Source organism: Myotis lucifugus, unplaced genomic scaffold (genome assembly GCF_000147115.1).
Source record: "Myotis lucifugus unplaced genomic scaffold, Myoluc2.0 scaffold_270, whole genome shotgun sequence".
Classification (NCBI taxonomy): Eukaryota; Metazoa; Chordata; class Mammalia; order Chiroptera; family Vespertilionidae; genus Myotis; species Myotis lucifugus.
In genome coordinates, this window is record NW_005871318.1 from 465667 (window position 1) to 484802 (window position 19136).

Consider the following 19136-nt stretch of genomic DNA (forward strand, 5'->3'; position numbering starts at 1 on the left):
TTCCCTAATTAATCTTCCTCTTTGCAGGAAAGAAGTGCACCTATGGGCACAAGTGCAAATATTATCACCCGGAAAGGGGCAGTCAGCCCCAGCGGTCGGTGGCCGATGAACTTCGTGCCATGTCAAGAAACACGGCTGCCAAGACTGCAAACGAAGGAGGACTGGTGAAAAGCAACAGCGTCCCCTGCAGCACCAAGGCTGACAGCTCTGCTGACGGCAAGCGAGGCGCCCCAAAGAGGCAGTCGGACCCCAGCATCAGGACTCAGGCCTACCCAGACCTAGAGGAAAAGCTTCCCACCAAAAATAAATTGGAAACCAGGTCTGTACCCTCCTTAGTGAGTATACCGGCTACTTCTACTGCAAAACCCCAAAGCACTACATCTTTAAGCAATGGCCTTCCATCTGGAGTTCATTTCCCACCTCAGGATCAAAGACCACAGGGACAATATCCTCCAATAATGATGACAACCAAAAATCATGGAACGCCAATGCCTTACGAACAGTACCCCAAATGTGACTCCCCTGTTGACATTGGGTATTATTCCATGTTGAATGCATATTCAAATCTGAGTATCTCAGGCCCACGAAGTCCTGAAAGGCGTTTTTCCTTGGACACAGATTATAGGATCAGCTCTGTAGCCTCTGACTGCAGCAGTGACGGGAGCATGAGCTGTGGGAGCAGTGACTCGTACGTGGGCTACAACGACCGGTCCTACGTCAGTTCTCCCGACCCACAGCTCGAAGAGAATTTAAAGTGTCAGCATATGTACCCTCACAGCCGCCTTAATTCCCAACCCTTCCTGCAGAATTTCCACGACCCCTTAACCAGAGTGCAAAGTTACAGTCACGAAGAACCAAAGTACCATCACAAGCCTCCTCTTCCCCATCTGGCTATGCACCTGCAGCATCCAGCTGTGGGAGCCCGGTCCAGTTGTCCTGGCGAGTACCCCTCTCCTCCAAGTTCAGCACACAAGGCACCACACCTGGGGCGGTCCTTAGTGGCCACGAGACTAGACAGCATTTCTGACTCTCGGCTGTATGACAGTTCTCCTTCAAGACAGAGAAAGCCTTACTCCCGCCAGGAGGGGCTGGGGAGCTGGGACAGGCAGGGGTACGGGATTGACGCGTACGGCTATCGGCAGACCTACTCCTTGCCTGACAGCTCCACACAGCCGTGCTATGAGCAGTTCACCTTCCAGAGCCTCCCTGAGCAGCAGGAGCCCCCCTGGCGGATACCGTACTGCGGGCTGCCACAGGATCCCCCGAGGTACCCGGACAACCGAGAGAAGATTTACATCAACTTGTGCAACATCTTCCCACCTGACCTTGTGAGAATTGTCATGAAAAGGAACCCTCACGTGACAGACGCCCAGCAGCTAGCCGCAGCCATTTTAGTGGAGAAATCGCAGCTGGGCTATTGAAAGATGATGCATCTTTGTGGTGTTTAGTAGTTTTTTGTTCAGCTCAAATGCTGAGGGAGGTTTGCTACAATAGCACGTGTGATCTCCTTCTCAGCAAGGAGGTTATATAGTATCCATTTATGTGAAATACTGTATCATGGAACCTGTATGTATAGCCCCACATAGTGGAAGTATCACGGGATTGCTTTACATTCAAACGTTTTTTTAACATTTCCTTTTTAAAGCTATATCCTTGGCTGGAAATTTTTCCAGTTTGATTTATTAGATGTGATCTTTGATATTAATCTTTGGTGCATCAGGGGTTTATATGCAGCACTTTTTATCCTTATTTCATGTTTTATTAACTTGGTGTTTCTCTATCAATTGCAAGCAATTACAATACCTTCAGAATGTTGAACATTTGACTAGACCTAGCAAACTATTTTTTCAAGCCAAGCTTAATTGAGTCTTTTACAGCTTTTTAAGTTATTTTTATTTGGGGAAAGTGGGCTTCTTTGTGCTATAATCATTATTTATAGAAACAAAGATATACTACAGCACTGACTATATTTTAAACAAATGTAAGTTACCAGTTTATGTTGAAATGGGTAACAGTATATACTAGAATGACTTACAATATGGCACTTTTTATTGTTTTATTTTTGTTCAGATTTTTTTGTCTGTTACGTAATTAGTTAATTTAATATGGCAGATTTGAAGGAAAGCAGATGCAATCAATGGGAAAAAAATGTTTCCATTTTTATTTTATGAATAAGGCAAAAGCCGTAACTGTTACAGTTTCGAGCTTTGCAATCCAGCTATGATGTGCTTCTAGATAGTAGAAATGGAATTGAATTCCTAGATTTCCATTGACCTGTATTTTTAATGTGTTTGTCTTTTTGTTTGGGGGCACAACAAAACTGGATAAAGTAACCCTTTCGCAGTACTTGCCTGTTTTTAATGAATCTAATTATTCTCAATGCAACTTTTATATTTAATATACTCTCTAGCTTTCCTGCTGTTTATCAAGGCTGGCCTGAGGTGGTTTTATGTGTTGAGAATATGCAACACTTATTGATACTGCACTATGGAAATGGTGATGGAGGAGTTGTAAATGGTAACTTAACATTTTTGTAAGATACTGTATATTTTCCATTTTCCTGAAGGTTGTTTTATGGGGGGGGGGGGCCTATTATATTATTAAGGCCAGATTCTTGCCACAAATAGTGTAGTTTTAGATACAGACTAAAGTCTGTTTTAGTATTAGTAAGGGATATTTCTGGTTTCAAAGTCATGGGTTTTGCTAGATGCTAATTCATTTTCATCGGTTAGAAGGTAGATACTGCGATCAGTGGCAGACAGTTGTGTGATTGGCATGACTTCCCTGTTGCCTCCAGTTTTTGAATTTTACGTAGTGTGATGACTCGTTCCGATCTGTTTCCTCAGTCTGCCGAAATGCCCTGGGTATTCTGATTACTCCACATGCTACAGTTTGAAGTAAAGCCCTGAAAAACCAGAAAGTACCTTTTACTGTTGATACAAATTGTATCTTTTTAACTATAAGAACTTTTTGATTTGTAGATCTAGTTAAAACACAAAAGTGTAACATGATTAGACTTTTGGGCAACATTTTATCCCTTATTTAAATACAAATTTTTATAAGTAAAATTGAGGTCTAGAATAGGGTAGAAAATTAAAGTAACAATTTAGGTAAATAAAAGTGTCTGTCCTAGTTTTATATAATATATTAAAGTATATTAAATAAATTTATTGGCATTTTCTTTCTCCTAAAAACATCTAGTGTGAACTTAAAATAAAGGTAAAATGCTGCCTGAAAATAATGTCCAAGCACCTTTGACTAGGATAACATTTTCACTACTTGTGTGACACTGTGTGTTGCATGAAGTAGGGTTTGGGTATACAGTAAATGCTTCTAAAAGGCATTGTGCATATTGACATATCCAATAATCTGAACCGTGTTCAGCAAACTTAATTCAGGAAAGTGGTGTTCTACACAGTTGTTGCTGTTGTTGTTGAAGCAAGTGTGGCTCTCGTCTGTAACTAGAAAGAATGCGGAGGAAGCCACACACCATTCCGGGGGTGTCTGCCTGAGCGCCCCCCTCGCCTGTGAACCTGTTCTCCTTGTTTCGTGGGTCACTCTCTGTAGGACAAGCTTAAATGTAGAGGCGAAACCAGTGCCAAAAATAGGGTTACAAATGCATGGTACCTTTTATTTCACTCATATTCCAAGTCTTTTTCTTATTTTTAGTGTGAAATCACTTTTAAAATGTACATGTAGTTTTTGCTTCCATTTTCTTAACTTTAATATCTTAATTGTTTGGAGATTCTGGCCAACATTACTAAATTTATTTAAGTGAGATTTTAGGTGAAATGTATATCACACCTTTAATTGTACCTTCTAAATGTTTTTAGCTAACAATCTGTCGTTGCTTCATGGATTTTAGACTGTGGGGAATGGGGGGCTTGCCACTCCTGTCCTGAGTGGAGAGCTCTTAGCTGCCCACATTGAAACCCTTCAGTGTAATTGTAAGTGAAGATACAGCCATTTTCTTATGACGAGAGGACAATTTGCCGCCCCTCTCCTCCCCCTTTTATTGAAGCACCAGTGTTGCTTCCAGAGCTTAAAAATCAGGTATTTGGCAGACTTTAGATACATCCAATTCTTAATTATCTAAAGCAATATGTAAAAGGATCCACCATTAAAATAAACCCATAGCTGAATCCAAACCTTTAATTTAGCCAAAACTTTTACCTTAATCCTATCTTTTACCAGACTCGCTAATAAATAAGAGCGGTGGTTAGTAAGTAGTGAAGCTGCCAGGAGAAAGGATTCCGGTTGGAATTTTCTGAGAGTTGACTGTACTTTACACAGCAATTAGCCAGTTCATTGTTTCTGTGTCTTAGCACAAAGGGAATAGTCCCCAACTGGCCAAGAACTGGCCCTTCGTATTTCCTCCTTTCTCGCATGTGATAGGTAAGTTTTCAGGCTGCTTTTATGGCCTCTGTATCCCTATAGAGTTTGTCATTGACCTAAATATTGGAAAGAAATGCAAACCAGTATAAAATATTTGATGCTGGTAGAAACTAGAATTTTGTGTTTTCATGAGAATTCATTTATAAGCATATGTAATATAACTAAAAAGAATGTTTATGTATATACATACTTGTTATGAAGTATTAACAATGGGAGGGTGTTAGAATTTTGATGGCTGACTTTTCCTTAGTTGAACTGTGTTTCCTTGATCTGTGCATGCCCAAGTCTGGAGTCCAGGTGACCAATGATGAGATTTGGAAACACTTGAATGGAAAGTGACTCTTCACTGGCTTTATTTCTGGTATTTTTAAAGACTTATTTTGATAATTTTAATAGAGTGTGTAACTTTAAAACACACGCAAGAAAAACTTTAAAGTAGTATTGATTATACAGATAATTATTTAACATGCCTTTTATGGATGTATCTATATGTATATAGACAGTAATATATTTATAAAACAAATATACTTTATGTTTAGCTGTCAGTTTGTGGTAGGTGGGAGGGTGGCTGTGTGTGTGTGTGTGTGTGTGTGTGTGTGTGTGTGTGTGTGTGTGTGTGTAAAACTATCGAGCTGTGTTTCCTGGTTGAATGGCATTTGCCCTAAGGTATATTTGATTTGGGTTATTCTTTTTGCTATCCAACTTCCTTCTTCATGATGAAATAAGATGCACAGTTTTCTGGCCATTCTGTTAGTGTATGGCCCACCCATTTTATTATCCAACTCCCAAAGCATTCCAGAGTGACCGGAAGTCAAACAGGTCATAGCCATAGGGAGTGCTTATGTTCGAAATACATTAAATATGGGAGCCCGGCTAGGATGTTGGCTTCCTAGGTATATACCAACAAATACAATTAAGTATAAAGTACATGAACTTCATACATGTACTAGAATAGAGAACGGGTGTGGAAGTAGAGGAACATGCATTAATTTAGATTAGTCTGGGAAACCCCCTAGACAAAGATTGACAAATTTTTTCTATCAAGGATTGGATAGTAAATAATTCAGGCTTTGAGAATGAATGATATGGTCTCTATAAACTACTTACCTCTGCCCCTACAGCATGAAATTAGCCACAAACAATATATAAGTGAGTCAGTGTGGCTGTGTGCAAAGAAAACTTAATTTACAGGAACACGCAGTCATTCAGATTTGACCTGTGGGCCACAGTTTGCTGATCTCTGCCCTACCGGGAGAAAACAGACATGTTAAGCATTAAATCCTGATATATGTTAAGAAATAATTGTATTTCAGTTGACATAGAAAGAAAATCATTTATTAATGGCCTTCAAAAGAAGAATGTGACACAGTCATATTAAAGCATCTTAATTCATTTATGGGTCCTATCAGCTCGTACCCATTATTTATTAGTGAGATTTCTTATGTTTAACCACCAAAAAAAAGCATTCTGTAAAAAGATATTTTAATAAGTATTGAAATTTTTTCATGAACTTTATATTTCTATTGATAAATGGGACTCCCTCACCTACCTTTTGTTTCTTAAGGGCCTCATGGACCAAAAATTCTGTTGTATTTTGAAAATTAGCATATAATTAACCACAAAATATTTTAAAGACTGCATCTATCAGTTACATTTTTCTGCTGGTTTTTGACTTCTAAAAATGGATAGATAAGCCCTTCTTTAAAAATGGTTTTAAAGAAGATAAATATATTGTAATTTCATATACTATATTCTGTGAGGTTACAAATTGTGACTAGTATAATGGTAGCTAAAAAGTGAATGCATTTACTGTATTGGTGTCTCTATAAGAAACAGAGTGTATCGCTGCTTTCGCTGTCCAAACCTTTGGTGTAGATTTTTTTAAAGATGCCTTGGGACAGCCCTTGGTGAATGCTATTCTTGACATGATCATGTGTAATTTTAAATTCGTTGGGCGCACACCCTGCAGAGCATGTTCATTCAGTGTTCTATAAATTGTTACATCAGCAACATCATTTCCGTCAGTCTTGAACATTGCAATCCACTTAGTCATACTTTCTTATAAAATTGGAACACAACTCAAGCTTTTAACAGTAACTGGTTACTTCATATTTTTACTTTACTGCGTCTATTAACCTGCTTTTTACTTCCATTACAGTAATACTGTTGTATGTTAGGAGTGGCTTTTCCCCAAAGTCCTGAGTCTTTCAGATTTAAAAACAGCGTAAAGTTTTGACCATTAGCAGTTAAGAAGATGTCTGCGCATATTTTAATTGTTTATAACATTTGTAACGTTTCACTTTCTAAACCATGGACCCAATTTGCCGATTTTCCGTCCAGATATCTCAGATGAATAACAAATGGTTGTACATGAAAGCTTTTGAACCCGTTCCTAACGCCACCTGTGTCTCAAGGGAAAAGGACATTGGAGCAGTGGTTTGTTTTTGTAAAGAATATGTTTTAGATTTCCTTAAAATTATAAATTTCCCAGCTGATACAGAACACCCACAAACATGCAGACTTCTGCAGATGTGCACACAGCATTGCAAGTGAGCCAGGTGACTGATTTGGTCTTTCCTTTTCCAAAGCCTAGTTGTATGCGGACAGCAGTTTCCGATCGGATCCTTCAAACTTTTCTTATAGGAAAATAAGGCAGAGAACATCCTTAGAACAACCATTTGATCAACTGATGTGATTTCTGTTTATCCTGTGTCTGTTCTGTGTGTTTCTGTAATGGAATTTTTACAACTCCAAAAAGCAGTATTTTAGACCTACTGGAAATCGTATCAAAACGGCTATGTGATTCTGCCTCTGAGAAAAAATAATTAAAAAATTCATTTTTCTTATGGTGGTTTGTTTTTGTTTCGTGAAGAAATGGACCTCATGCAGCAGCACAGGTGCTGTGTGCATAAAGGCACCCTTCCCTGGCCCCACCCACCGGCAGCCAGTGATTACTAACATGAGTCTCTGCAGAGAAGCCCATGTTCAGTATCAGTGAGTTAGAGCCACGCTAGTTCCTATGAAACGGGATTAAAGGCTCAGATCTGTCCGTGAGTAGCCGAAGCTGTTTCTCTCTTCACCTTGAGGTTCCTGTGTTGCCTCCTGTGACCTGGGGGTCTTTATTGTATCGATCTTTCTAGTTTTCTGCATCCCTTGCATGAGTGAAGCTTAGTGCCTTACTAATGCCTGCCCTGAGTAGGCTCGTTTCCCTTTATGAATTGCAAATATTCTATTTCAAATATCGTCACAATTACAAAATGGTCTATTGCTCTTGATGGCCTCACATATTCAAACTCTGTGTCAGTATATAGGAAACTATTTTATTTCAAGTAGCAGATTTTTCCCACTTCATTGTTTTGCAGACTTTTGCTTTTCTTATTTTTTTCCTAAAATTGCTTTTTGCCATTGTTAGGTATTTCTCTTTTTTTTTTTCCACTTCTCTTCAGCTGTTTACCGGGAATCTTATGGATTTAGGTAATTTATTTCAGCTCCTGAGCAGGTTTGATTTGATGTTCAGTTACAGTTGGCAGAGAACTCAGGATATCCAAAGCCAGTGTTAGGTGGGAGAGACGGAGCTGAGACGCTAAGGGAATGTTCGTTTAGGCTACAGTGTGGCCTAGAGTTAGTAGTTTATCCCCCTACACTCCACTCCCTGCCCCACCTAGTGGCTTTGTCTAAAGAGAAAGGACTCGTATATATTGATGAATCAAGTCATGTTTGGAAAGTGAGAGTTGTAAAAGCAACTATAATGGTGAACTTATTGAATGTATTCAAAACAAAATACCTAGAGTTGCACCTCATTAAACATATGTACTTACTAATATTTGTGCCTCAAATACTGTTTTAGAGTTAATGATATTCATTAGGTGTTTATAAAGGCGTAAAGGACTTTTTTAAATCAACACTTTAATCGTTTTAAGGTTTTTAAACTAACTTTCTAAAAATGCATTCCTCCCTATGTGCAACCATCAGCCTGTGGAGGCTGCATCCCACTGCATATACCCCACAGGTAGAGGGTAGGTCACTAACTGCAGGGAGCAACTGCCTATCACCTAGTGTGCTAAGAACGGGTAAGTAAACCCTTTCAACAGGCAGGTCCTTAGTGTGTGTGCAATACAGGACAGCGGTTATGTGAATGCTAGGCATTTAAATACACAGTCATTTTGAGGTGTTCTTATTAGAGCCTTCCTGTCTATACAGTTTCGTTGTGGACGAATTTTAATTCTAGCAACCCTGTAATGTAATACGTTCCATCGTGAGGCTCATTTAGAGTGACATTTTAACGTTTAAAGAGATCTTGAACTGAGGGCTAACAACAACTTCTACAAAGCAAGTAAGAGGGACCTCAGGAACGGAGAGATAACACCCCACCCCCAGTGCACCAACATGCAGCAGGGAGGTAGCCCTGAGGGGCCCACACACAGACTCGCCCGTCCTGGGGCACCATGAAAAGACTGGTCTAAAGCGGAGCGATTCCAGAAATAAATCCATTTACTAACCCTAGAGCATGCGCCACACAGGAGGGGAGCTGCAGGAACTCCCCAGTGTCAGGTGAGGGCACTGCGTGTTGTGCTTCCCTTCCCCCCTTTGGCCACACAGGCAGCAGCGCTATCCACGTGCCCTCACCATCCCAGCACACCTGAGGCTCACCCCCGGGATCCCCCATAGCCTCTCCAGCCACAGTGCTGGGCTGTGGTACAGCTTACCCTTGGGTCTCTCCTTCGCCTGCTCCAGCTACAGCTTTCATCCAGGCCACCAAGGTGGCTCCAGTGCCCTTACCTCTGAACTCCCCACACGCCCACCCTAGCACAGCTCCCACCCAGTGCAGCGAGTTCCAGGGACGCCTTACAGACCACTCCCGCTTCAGCTACAGCACCAGGGTTTAGCACAGCTTGCCTCCGGGACTTCCATGGTCTGAGCTCACTCCAGTTTCAACTCCAACGGGCCTGCCAGGGCTTTCCCAGCACAGCTTGCCCTTGGGACTCACCAGGGCTCACACATGCTCCAGGTAAAACTGGGTCCCAGGGTGCCTTGCACCTAGGACTTTCCACAGCCCATGCTTACGTCAGCTATAGCTCCTGCCTCAGCCAGGGCTATTCCTGGGATTCCCTTTGGCCCAAGCCTGATATAACTACAGCCCTGGCCACCCTGCCAGCACAGGTTGCTGTTTCACTTAATTCATAGAAAGACGCAGAGAGATAGCCAAAACGAAGAGACAAATGTGCTGCAAACAAAAGAACAGAACAAAACTCCAGAAAAAGAAATAAGCAATCTACCAGATAAAGAGTTCAAAACAATGGTTATGAAGATGCTCAATGAACTCGTGAAAGATAAACTCAATGACAAAGAGATAGAAAATATAAAGAACCTGTCAAAACTGAAAAATACAATAATTAAAATAAAAATACAATAATTAAAATGAAAATACATTAGAGGCAATAAATAGCCAATTAGATCACGTAGAAGAATGAGTCAGCAAGCTGGAAGACAAGGTGGTGGAAGTCACCCCACTGGAAGAGCAAAAGGAAAAGAATCAAAGCAAATGAAGATAATTTAAGGGACCTCTGGGACAACATCAAGCATACTAACATCAGGGTCCCAGAAGGAGAAGAGAGAGAGAGAAAAAGACAGTAAACATATTTGAAGAAAATCTCTAAAAACTTTCCTAACAAGTGAAGGAAATAGACATCCAAGTCCAGGAAGCACAGACTCCCCAAAAAGATAAGTCCCACACCAAGACACATAATAATGCCAAAAGTTAAAGATAAACAGAAAATCTTAAATGCAGCAAGAGAAAAATAGTGACATACATAGATTTTTCCCCATAAGACTATAAACTGATTTTTCAGCAGAAATTTTGCAAGCCAGGAGGGAATGGTACAGTCTATTCAAACTGATGAAAGTTTACCACCAAGAAGACTCTACCCAGTAAGATAATCATTCAGAATTGAAGGAGCGAGAAAAAGTATCCCAGACAATATCTAAAATTCATCACCACAAAACTGGCATTGCAAAAAATGTTAAAGAGCCTCTTTAAATTGAAAAGAAAAGGCCAAAACTAGAAATAAGAAAATAGCCCTAGCCAGTTTTGCTCAGTGGTTAGAGTATAGGCCCATGGACTGAAGGGTCATGGGGTCAATTCTGGTCAAGGGCATTGTACCTTGGTGCAGGCTCTATCTCCAGCCCCCGTCAGGATGTGTGCAAGAGGCAACCAATCGATGTGTCTCTCTCCTACCAATGTTTCTCTCTCTCTGTCTCTCCCCCTCCCACTCTCTCTAAAAATCAATGAAAAAAATATCCTCAGGTGAGAATTAACATAAATTAAATAAATAAAATCTCACTGATAAAGGCAATCATTTTATAAATATAGTGGATCAACCAATTATAAAGTTAGTATGAAAGTTAGACAAAAGTAGTAAAGGCACGTGTAACTACAGTAATGAATTAAGGAATACACATATGTACACACACACACACACATGAAAGATGTAAAATGTTAAAAACATAAATGGGTTGAGTAAAAAATGTAGTGCTTTTAGAATGTGTTCAAACTGAAGTGACCATTAAAATAGACCACTGTAAACATAGCTTGTTAATAATTAATCCCATAGTATCCAAAAATAGATGCCCAACAAATTTTACAAAGGAACCTAACCAAACAAATCACTATAAAAAGTCATCAATGTGCAAGAAAAGAGCAAGAGAAGAAGAAAGGGACAAAGAAGAACTACAAAAACAACTGGAAAATGCTAAAATGGAAATAAATACATACCTATCAATAATTATTTTAAAGGTAAATGGACTAAATGCTGCATCATTTAGCACAGCGGTTTTCAACCTGTGGGTCGCAACCCTTTGGGGGTCGAATGACCCTTTCACAGGGGTCGCCTAAGACCATCAGAAAACACATATATAATTACATATTGTTTTTGTGATTAATCACTATGCTTTAATTATGTTCAATTTGTAACAATGAAAATACATCCTGCATATCAGATATTTACATTATGATTCATAACAGTAGCAAAATTGCAGTTATGAAGTAGCAACGAAAATAATTTTATGGTTGGGGGTCACCACAACATGAGGAACTGTATTAAAGGGTCGCGGCATTAGGAAGGTTGAGGACCACTGATTTAGGATGACCTGATTGATGTGGCTCAATGATTGAGTTTCAACCCATGAATCAGGAGTTCAGGGTTCAATTCCCAGTCAGGGCACCTGCCCACACTGCAGGCTCAATCACCAGTAGGGGGCATACAGAAGGCAGCCAATCAATGATTCTCTCTCATCATTGATGTTTCTCTTTCTCTCCCTTCCTCTCTCTGAAATCAATAAATATATATATATTTTTAAAAGCATAGAATGGCTGAATGAATAAGAAAACAGGACCCATGCTAATGCTGCCTATAGGAGACTACTTTAGATTGAAAGATACACAGAGACTGAAAGTAAAGAGATGAAAAGGATGTTGCATACAAATGGAAATGAAAATAAAGCTTGAATAAAAATACATCAGACTAAATGGACTTTAAAATGAAGACTAAGAAGAAACAAAGAATGCCATTACATAATGATAAAAAGATCAACCTAACAAGAGGATAACACTTGTAAACATCTAAGCCCCTAATGTTGGGACACCTAATACATAAAGCAAATATTAACTGACGTAAAGGGAGAAATAATATTACAACAATAGTAAGAAACTTTAACACCCCACTTAAAACTATGGATAGATCATCCAGATAAAATTTCAACAAGGAAACAGTGACAACACATTAGATAAGATGAACTTAATAGATATTTACAGAACATTCCACCCTAAAATAGCAGAATATGCTTTCTTTTCAAGTGCATATGGAACATTTTCCAGGATAGACCACATGTTAGGACACAAAACAAGTCTCTAAATTTAAGAAGACTGAAACAATATAAAATATTTTCTGTGATCACAATGGTATAGAACTAGATATCAATTATAAGAAAACGTGAAAAAAACACATAGTGACTAAACACATGCTACTAAATAATCAGTGGGTTAATGAAGAAATCAAGGAGGAAATTTAGAAATATCTTGAGACAAATGAAAATGAAAACTCAATACCAAATCACTGAAACACAGCAAAAGCAGTTCTAAGAGAGAAATTTATAGTGATAAATGCCTACATCAAGAAATAAGAAGAATCTCAAACAAATAATTAACTTTACACCTAAAGGAACTAGAAAAAGAAACAGGCCAAAGCAAGTAGAAGGAGGGAAATAATAAAGGTCAGAGCAGAAACAAATGAAATACAGATGGAAAAAAAAAACAATAGAAAAGATGAACAAAACTAAGCTGGTTTTTTGAAAAGAAAAACAAAATAGATAAACCTATAGCCAGACTCATCAAGAAAAAAGAGCGAAGATCCTAGATGGCAGCAGAGTAGGTGGATGTTATACTCACCTCCCAGGACCAAAATGGAATTACAACTAAAATATAAAATATAAAACAATCACCCTGAATAACCACCTGAAGATTAGCTTAAGTCTTATAACTAAGGATTTATAGGGGGGAAAAACACACTGAGACCAGTAGGAAGAGCAGAGATGTGAAAAGGGCTGGCCCACTGCCACAGTCAGTGGTTGAGATTCCAGAGGGATATGTTAGCTTCAAAGGTTCCCCCTGAGAAGCATGAGGTCTCAACCCCAAACCCGTCTCCCCAGCCACAACACCAGAGCTGAGAAGAGGCACCCACATAACACTGGGCTGTGAAAATAAGCAGAGACCCTGTCCGCCAGGGAGAGACTAGAGTCTACTCGAGATGCAAGTGTCATCTTAAACGACCAACACAAAATCCCATTCACAGCCACTCACCCTGGGCTCCAGCAAAGGGAGGGTGAAGTGGACCAGAATCCTGTGAAGAGACTGGGGTTTGTGGCTCAGCTGAAGGGACAGCCACCATGATGCCTGTGCTAAGTCACTTTCCCACATGGCAGATGCCAACTCTCTTGGGTGGAACACTCCCCTCCATGCAGCCTCAGCCTGGGGGAATGCAATAGCCCCACCCTGCAAAGCTTGTGCCCTGCTGAGGAGTCAGCAGCCTGGCCTGTCATGTAAAGGTCTGGGCAGACTCAGGGGGTATCAGTGACTAAATTGTGTGGCTTTGGGGTGGGGGCCATTCTCACTTTGCATAAAACTGACTAGTGCCTCCCCCTCAGGAGAGATCTGCTAGCCTTACTTTTCAGACTCCCAGCAGCCCCACCTTCCCAACTCCTGGTGGCTCCACATTACCAAGGCCTGGGCAGAATCTGGGATAGACTGAGTGGTGTGACGATAGGGCAGTGGCTATTTTTCCCACGCGCACCTGAGCAGTTCAGAGCCCTCCCTTCACAGCCAAATCTTGGCCTTCGCAGTGATAAACTCTGCAGGCCTCACCCTGATGACTCCCTGAGACTCCCCAACCCCACCACAAAGGTGTACAAGAACCCAGAGGGTGGCAGCGAGACTTGGTATACCCTGGGACATTTGCTCAGTGGCTTCAGCAACTAGCCCCAGGTTTGAACCTGTATCAATCTGGTGAACAACATTTGCCCCTACCTGGTGACTCTCTGAGAACCTACCACATGCCACCCGAGTACTGCCAGAGGCTCTTTCAGTGACTGAGCCTAACAGGCAACTGGCAAGCACAGGCAGGCAGAGTTGGATCTCGGAGTGCCTTGGAACTATTACTGATCTGCCCCCAGGCCTCGTGCTGGTAAAGCAAGCCTTGGTGAGCAGCTTAATCCTTTCTTCACACACCCAGGTCTAGCAGAGGAAGCCAGAAACTGTTGATCTTTTTTTAGCTCCAAACAGGTTGCCCAGAACCAGTCACAGACAACTCCAACATTGGCCTACAGCAGAGTCCTGCCCAAACCAACATAACCAGTGGCCAGCTTCAGACAACATCAGAGCAGGATCCAATCAGTGTCACAAGTGGCATATCCAAAGGGACATCTTGGCAGCCACCAGACTGTGCTTAGGCAAATTTGAGCCTCACAGTAAACCAGCCTAAAGATCGACTCCACACACAAATGGGCAATAGCAGTGAAGACTCAATTACAAAAGGAGAATCCACATAACCTACACAAAGGACATTCCTGGAGCACCCAGCTCAAGTGATCAAGAAGACTGTGCCACTTGGTCCCACACAACACCTACTACATAAGGCCACCCTACCAATACCGGGAGTCATAGCAGACTTGATACATAGACACAAACACAAAGAGGCAGCCCAAATGGGAAGACTAAGCAACATTCCTCAAATGAAAGAACAAGAGAAATCTCCAAAAAAAAACTAAAGAAATAGAGGCAAGCAATTTATCAAATACAGAGTTTAAAAAATCATTATCAGGATGCTCAAGGAACTTAGAACTACAAAAGCATAAAAAAAAAGACATAGAAATCATTAAAAAAAAACAGAAATGAAAATTTGAAATGAAGAATACATTGGAAGGAATAAACAGTAGGTTGAATGAAGAATCAAATCAGTGATTTGGAAGACAAGGTAACAGAAAACACCCAAGAAGAGCAGAAAAAAAGAATATTTAAAAATAAGGATAGTTTAAGGGCATTGGAACAACATGAAGCATAACAACATCTATATCACCAGGATACCAGAAGGAGAAAGGAGAAGAAAGAGAGCAAGGAATAAAAAAACTTAGTTGAAGAAACAATGATTGAAAACTTCCCTAACCAGGTAAAAATATATATATATATATATATATATATATATATATATATATATATATATATGTCCAGGAAGTGCAAAGAGTTCCAAACAAGATGAAGCCAAATAGGCCTATACCAAGACTCATCATAATTAAATTGCCAAAGGTTAATATTAGTTACCGACAAGGGAGCTCTCATAAGACTGTCAGCTGATTTCTCAACAAAACCATTTTCAGCCAGAATGAATTGGCATGAAATATTAAAAATGATGAAAACCAAGGATCTACAACCAAGACTATTTTACCCAGAAAGGCTATCATTTAAAATTGAGGAGAGATAAAGAGCTTCCCAGACAAAAAAAAAAGTGAAAGGAGTTTTTTATCATCAAACCAGTATTATAATAAATGTTAAAGGGTCATCTTGAAGACAAAGACGAAGAAGAAGAAGGAGAAGGAGGAGGAGGAGGAGGAGGAGGAGGAGGAGGAGGAGGAGGAGGAGGAGGAGGAGGAGGAGGAGGAGGAGGAGGAGGAAGAGGAAAAAAAATCAGAGAAACATAGTTAAAAGATTAAAATAGCAATAAATATATATTACCTATCAATAATTACTTTAAATGTAAATGACTTAAATGCCCAATCAAAAGTTATAGGATAACTGAAGGGATAAGAAAACAAGACCCATACATATGCTGACTACAAGAGACCCACCTCAGAACAAAAGACACATACAGACTAAAAGTAAAGGGCTGGAAAAATATATTTCATGCTAATGGAAAGGGGAAAAAAATTGAGGTAGCAATGCTAATATCAGATGAAATAGACCTTTAAAACAAAGGCTATAAAAAAAGACAATGAAGGACACTACATAATGATAAAGGGAGCAACCCAACAAGAGGGTATAACCCTTCTAAACATTTTTGCACCCAACATAGGAGTACCTAACTATGTAAAGCAAATCTTGATGAACATAAAGGTAGAGATTGACAGTTACACATTCATAGTAGGTGATTTTTAATGCCCCATTGACATCAACAGGTAGATTTTCCAGACAGGACACCAACAAGGAAACAGCAGCCTAAATGTCACACTAGAACAGATGGATTTAATTGATATCTTCAGAGCATTTTACACCAAAGCAGCAGAATATACATTCTCTCAAGTGCCCATGGAACATTTCTAGGAGAGACTAGATGTTAGGACATAAAACACATCTTAGTAAACTTAAGAAGAAGGAAATCATATCATGCATCTCCTTTGACCACAAAGATATGAAACTATAAATCAATCACAAGGAAAAAACTGAACAACACACAAAGACACAGAGGCTAAATAACATGTCACTAAACAATGAATGTGTTAACAATGAGATCAAGGAAGAAATCACAAGATACCTTGAAACAAATAAAAATGAGAATACAGCAACCCCCAAATCAATGGGACACAGTTAAAGCAGACCTAAGAGAGAAATTCATAGCATTACAGGACTACCTCAAGAAACAAAAAAAAACTCAAGTAAAGAATCTAACTTTATAATAAATGAACTAGAAAAAGAACAACAAGAAAGCCCAAAATTGGCCCTACCTGGTTTGGCTCAGTGGATAGAGTGTCTGCCTGTGGACTGAAGGGTCCCGAGTTCAATTCCAATCAAGGGCACATGCTCAGGTTGTGGGCTTGATCCCCAGTGTGGGGCATGCAGAAGGCATGTGCTATTGATTGGAATTGAACCCAGGACCCTATATACCACATTAAGAATAAAAACACTTTCAGAGTGCTTGACTAATTTCCCTTGTGATGAAGTATTTACAACTTAACTTTAATCTCACACGCTCTTCAAACTGAGAGAAAGCAACATATAACTGACCATGTCCGAAAATGGGTTCAGGTCGGAATATTCCTACTCTGTCTAGAGCAGTGGTTCTCAACCTTCTGGCCCTTTAAATACAGTTCCTCATGTTGTGACCCAACCATAACATTATTTTCATTGCTACTTCATAACTGTAATGTTGCTACTGTTATGAATCGTAAGGTAAATACCTGATATGCAGGATGGTATTAGGCGACCCCTGTGAAAGGATCGTTCGATCGCCAAAGGGTTCACGACCCACAGGTTGAGAACCGCTGGTCTAGAGTTTGTCCTTGTGATTTATTAATAGTCATCACAAATGCTGGCATCACAGGAAACTTTCTTTGAATTAATTTAAATGAGAGGCCAGTGTCAGATGGAGACAGTTGTGCCAATTGTTGGTCTTCAGATATATTCTGTCAAGAACACCGCTTTCTTTCAGCTTCAGAATGTCAACAAAAACAACCAAATTCACAATCGACAATGACAGATCAAAACATGCATGCGATTGGTGCCAGTGAGAGCTTTATATGTATTGTGCATGAGCAAGTCAACATTTATTTTTAAACTGCCAGTGCGCGTCATATGTACTGGCCAGTCGGTCAGTCTGTTGAATGGTTGGGTAGTCAGATGGATGGACGGTTGGTCACTTAGCCTTTTATATATAGAGATAGTAACGGAAATCCTAGCCACAGCAATGAGACAAGAAGAATAAATAAAAGGCATCCAAATTGGAAATAAATAAAACTGTCATTATTTGAATATGACATGATATTGTATATAGAGAACCCTAAAGATTCCACCAAAAAAATTACTAGGACTGATAAGTGAATTCAGTAAAGTAGCAGGATACAAAATAAATGTCCATAAATCAGTTGCATTTTTATACACCAATAATGAACTATCAGAAACGGAAACCAATGGACACAGACAGTAGGGGGCTGAGGGCATGTGCTGGGGGGTGGGAATGGCTGGGGAGAGTCTAATGGGGGAAAAAGGAAACATATGTAATACTTTAAACAATAAAGAATTTTTTAAAAAAGAAAATGGAAACTAAGAAAACAATCCAATTTACAAGTGAATATATATATAAAAAATAACACTTAGGAATAAATTTAATCAAAAATGTAAAAGATCATCCCAAGTCATTATGCTCAATTAATATTTGACAAAGGAGGCAAGAGCATACAATGGAGTCAAGACAGTCTCTTCAATAAATGGTGTTGGGAAAATTGGTCAGATACATGCCAAAAAATGAAACTAGACCACCAACTTACACCATTCACAAAAATAAACTTAAAATGGATAAAGGACTTAAACATAAGATGGGAAACCATAAAAATCTTAGAAGAATCCACAGGCAGCAAAATATCAGACATATGTTATAGCAATATCTTTACCGATACAGCTCTTAGAGGGTTGGAAACCAAGGCGAAAATAAACAAATGGGACTACATCAAAATAAAAAGCTTCTGCACAGCAAAAGAAACCATCAACATAAGAAGAACGCCCACTGCATAAGAGAACATATTTGCCAATGTTATCTCCGATAAGGATTTAATCTCCAAAATTTATAGGGAACTCATACAACTTAACAAAAGGAAGCTAAATAATCCAATCAAAAAAATGGGCAAAGGACTAAATAGACACTTTTCGAAAGAGGACATACAGAAGGCTGAGAGACATAAGAAAACATGCTCAAAGTCACTAATCATCTGAGAGATGCAAATCAAAACAACAATGAGGTACCATCTCACACCGTCAGAATGGCTATCATCAACAAATCAACAAAGGACAAGTGATGGTGAGGATGCGGAGAAAAAGGAACCTTCATGCATTGCTGCTGGGAATGCAGACTGGTGCAGCCACTGTTGAGAACAGTATGGGGTTTCCTCAAAAAGTTAAAAATGGAACTCCCATTCAACCCAGTAATCCCACTTCTAGGAATATATCCCAAGAAATCAGAAACACCAATCAGAAAGGACATGTGCTCACCTATGATCATAGCAGCACAATTCACCATAGCTAAGATTTGGAAACAGCCTAAGTGCCCAGCAGCAGATGAGTGGATTAAAAAACCATGGTACATCTATGGAATACTATCTATAATAATAAAAGCATAATATGCTAATTAGACCAGACGTTTTTCCTGACGACCTTCTGGACAAAGCCAGGGCTGCGAGGGCCGAGGCAGAGGCGGTGGCAGGGGGTCGAG

At 39.7% G+C, this 19136-nt stretch overlaps 1 protein-coding gene and 1 long non-coding RNA gene across 6 annotated transcripts in view; one reads left to right on the forward strand and one right to left on the reverse strand.

Moving 5' to 3' along the window:
* The window catches only part of ZC3H12C (zinc finger CCCH-type containing 12C), a 68396-nt gene extending 61155 nt beyond the window's left edge, over nt 1-7241 (forward strand). For 4 of the 5 annotated variants that reach the window (XM_014464844.2, XM_006099312.3, XM_006099311.3 and 1 more), the window contains one exon: nt 28-7241. In XM_014464844.2, coding sequence (XP_014320330.1) covers nt 28-1421 — 1394 coding nt within the window. In that variant the 3' untranslated portion in view covers nt 1422-7241. The remainder of the gene's footprint in view (nt 1-27) is intronic. The other variant, XR_002831795.1, reaches the window with a different exon arrangement.
* The window catches only part of LOC111828039, a 24087-nt gene continuing 7727 nt past the window's right edge, over nt 2777-19136 (reverse strand). The window contains exons 2-3 of the long non-coding RNA XR_002831796.1: nt 5503-5640; nt 2777-2905 (exon numbers count right to left, since the gene is read on the reverse strand). This is a non-coding gene — a long non-coding RNA (uncharacterized LOC111828039). The remainder of the gene's footprint in view (nt 2906-5502; nt 5641-19136) is intronic.